This window comes from Myotis lucifugus, unplaced genomic scaffold (genome assembly GCF_000147115.1).
Source record: "Myotis lucifugus unplaced genomic scaffold, Myoluc2.0 scaffold_329, whole genome shotgun sequence".
NCBI classification, from domain to species: Eukaryota; Metazoa; Chordata; class Mammalia; order Chiroptera; family Vespertilionidae; genus Myotis; species Myotis lucifugus.
The window spans coordinates 835,457-838,267 of record NW_005871377.1 but is presented as its reverse complement, the minus strand read 5'-3'; the positions used below and the strand labels follow the sequence as shown (position 1 = coordinate 838,267).

At 54.2% G+C, this 2,811-nt stretch overlaps 1 protein-coding gene across 2 annotated transcripts in view; it reads right to left on the bottom strand.

Moving 5' to 3' along the window:
• Nucleotides 1-689: 689 nt before the first annotated feature.
• THRA (thyroid hormone receptor, alpha) overlaps nucleotides 690-2,811 on the bottom strand; it is a 14,027-nt gene continuing 11,905 nt past the window's right edge. For both annotated transcript variants that reach the window (XR_002832135.1, XM_006100822.3), the window contains exons 3-4: nucleotides 1,491-1,558; nucleotides 690-907 (exon numbers count right to left, since the gene is read on the bottom strand). Coding sequence is in view for 1 of the 2 variants with exons in the window: in XM_006100822.3 (XP_006100884.1) it covers nucleotides 696-907; nucleotides 1,491-1,558 (280 nt within the window). In the remaining variant the exon portion in view is untranslated. The remainder of the gene's footprint in view (nucleotides 908-1,490; nucleotides 1,559-2,811) is intronic.

Here is a 2,811-nt window from a genome sequence, read left to right as displayed (position 1 = left end):
AGAGGGTGAGGATCCCAGAGAAACCATGCAGGTTGAAATGTCCAAAGTGAAATCTAATGAAGCTCTCCGCCCCCCAACTCCCACCCCAAGTCTATGAACTTGTTCCCTCGGCCCAGGGAGACCCTGCCACCCTCTTCTCTCCTGGGCGCCCCCCCCCTACACTTTCCCAGCCCAGCTCTGGTTCGAACCCTTTCAAGTGCAGTAGAAGCAACTGGGGGGCTTGTTCCATGGCAGATCCTGGGCTCCCCCATGAAAGGCTCTGCTTGGGTAAGGTTGGCACGAGGCCTGGGGATCTGAGGGTAACTAGGACTGCAGGTGGTCCTTGAACCACATTTTGAAAAGCACTGATGTTGCTTTCAACGGAGGTCTGTTTCTCTCTGCTAGGCGGTGAGCAGCTTGAGGACAGGGCAGAGACTATACTCCTCACGCCCGACACGCAGGATGGGTGACGGATGGCTGACACGTACTGAGTGCTTCTTTTGCGTCTGTTGCTGTTTTAAATACTCTCTGTGGATGATCTCATTTAATTCTCCCAATAACTCTATCAGGTAGGTCGCAATGATTATCCCCACTTTATAGGTGAAGAAACCGAGGCTCAGAGAGATTAGGCACCTTACCGATGAGGGGCAGAGCAGGGATTATGAATGGACAAATGGATGAATGAATAAGAGAAATGATGATGTCATAGGTGAGTTTTAGGTTACACGTTTATAGAGCCATCTGTTGCGCTGGGTGCTGAGAGCCTTAAAAAGCGTGAGGTGGGGGCTCAGGCAGTGGGGGAGGGGCAGGAGCTGGCTGGTCCATACCTTGCAGCCCTCACAAGTGATGCAGCGGTAGTGATAACCGGTTGCCTTGTCCCCACACACGACACACTGCTCGTCTTTGTCCAGGTAACTAGGGATATACCCTGGGAGGGAGGAAGGGAGGCAGGCAGGCAGGCATGGCTTGGGCCCCTAGCAGGGAGGCTCTTACACTTTCCGCATTCCCCAACTTTTCTTTCCTGGCCCATCCCCTAGCCCAGCCCCCCTGAAGGGTAGAATCCTAGGCACATCAGAGGTGATCTTGTCCATCCCCTTCCCTAAGAACATGGAGGATCCCAGAGTTCTTCTGTTTGCTCATTCAGGGCCTTTCTCTCGCTGCCCCCCCAGGGGCAAGGGGGTGCAGGAGAAGCAGCAGCAAATGTCAGCAGCTCATCTCAGGGGGAAGACAGCCCCTCAGCTCTTTAGCCCAGGCCCTGATTTGGGGGTGGGGGAGGGGTCTCAGGCAAGAGGGTTATGGGAGAAGGGAAGAGGTCCTTTCTGACCTAATCCATCTTCAAGGCTGGGGCCCACATCACCCCTCTCACCTTCAGACAAATCCATCCCACGCCCTCTAGGAGGCGCTCCCCATGGGACGCAGGAGCTGCTGGTACACGCCAGGCTCCAGAAGAGCCCTGGTCTGGCGTGGTGGTGTTCAGGGCAAGGAGGAAGGGCACACACAGCCGGGCTCACCTGACATGCTGGTTTTCAGGGAACATTGGCCGTTCTTTCTTTTTCGCTTTCCATCTGGTGACCTGGCACTGGATGGGGGCACAGTGGGCAGAATCACAGAGCAGTCTTTGGGCAGCCCCCTTCTCATCCAACAGGCTTAGGTAACCCCCCAGGCCCGACCCCCTGCCCTTCATGTCCTCATTCTACCTCCCACCCCTAGGTCAGCTGACAAAACTGAGAAGGGTCCAGCTATCTAGACGCTTCAGAGAGAGAGATAAGGGGCTTGGCTGGGGCACAAGCATGTTCTAGGGCACACACACACACACACACACACACACACACACAGCATTATAGAACCTTCAACACCCACAATCTACAATATCCACATATTTAAGCCTTCAGTGCATGAGACATGCAGAAAGAATCTTCAGAACATGCTCAGAGTTATATAACCTTTAGAAAACACACACACACACACACACACACACACACACGCAACACAAGCCCACTAGATATGAATCCCGATGCAGCCTTCAGTATGAACCCTAGCATGGTCAATAAGCACCAGGATCTACATAACTACACAATTCTTAGGGCGTTCTCCAATGTGTTATATGACCTCTAGGGTATGCCCCTGTGTTACACAACCCGCTGGACAGACACCTAATAATACTCCTCCCTGCCCTCGGTAAACATGTTGTTTGATTTCCAGGTCGTACACACGTGCTACATAACCACAGTGCGGGCAAACACAGAGTGCCCAGCAACTGGAACCCAGAACCAAGAACATGAGCATACAAAAGGGCTTCCAGAGTCACCCTGTCCATGGCATCCATCTCACAGAGCAGCAGACAGAGGCCCCCACCTGTGCTTGGTGACGCCGAGCACTGAAATCAGTCGGGACAAGGACCCTGAGCCCCTCCGTGCAAGGCAGTAGCAACCCACAGCCACTGCACACATGTGGCCAGCCTCTCCACATACATGTTACATAACCTCGGCACACACGGGTTACATAAGCCTTCCACATGCATGCACGGATTGTATAACCTGCCACACCCACTCTCCGTGTGGCATGTTGCAGGGCCCCTCCCCTGACGCGGCTCCCAACATACTGACACAGTGACCTTGGTCACGGTCATAGTCAAAGACAGCTCTGTGCGCCACCCTCCCTGGAGACTACCCCTGTGGGATTACTACAGTGTCTGGAAGGTCAGATCTCCCTTCCCGCTCCAGGGGGGGAGGGTGTGGGGGAACTCTGAGCCACCTAGGGCCCCAGTTGAGCAGCCGGGTTTTCAGCAATTATTAGATTTACAGCCTCTGGGTGCAGTTCCAGGGACAGCCA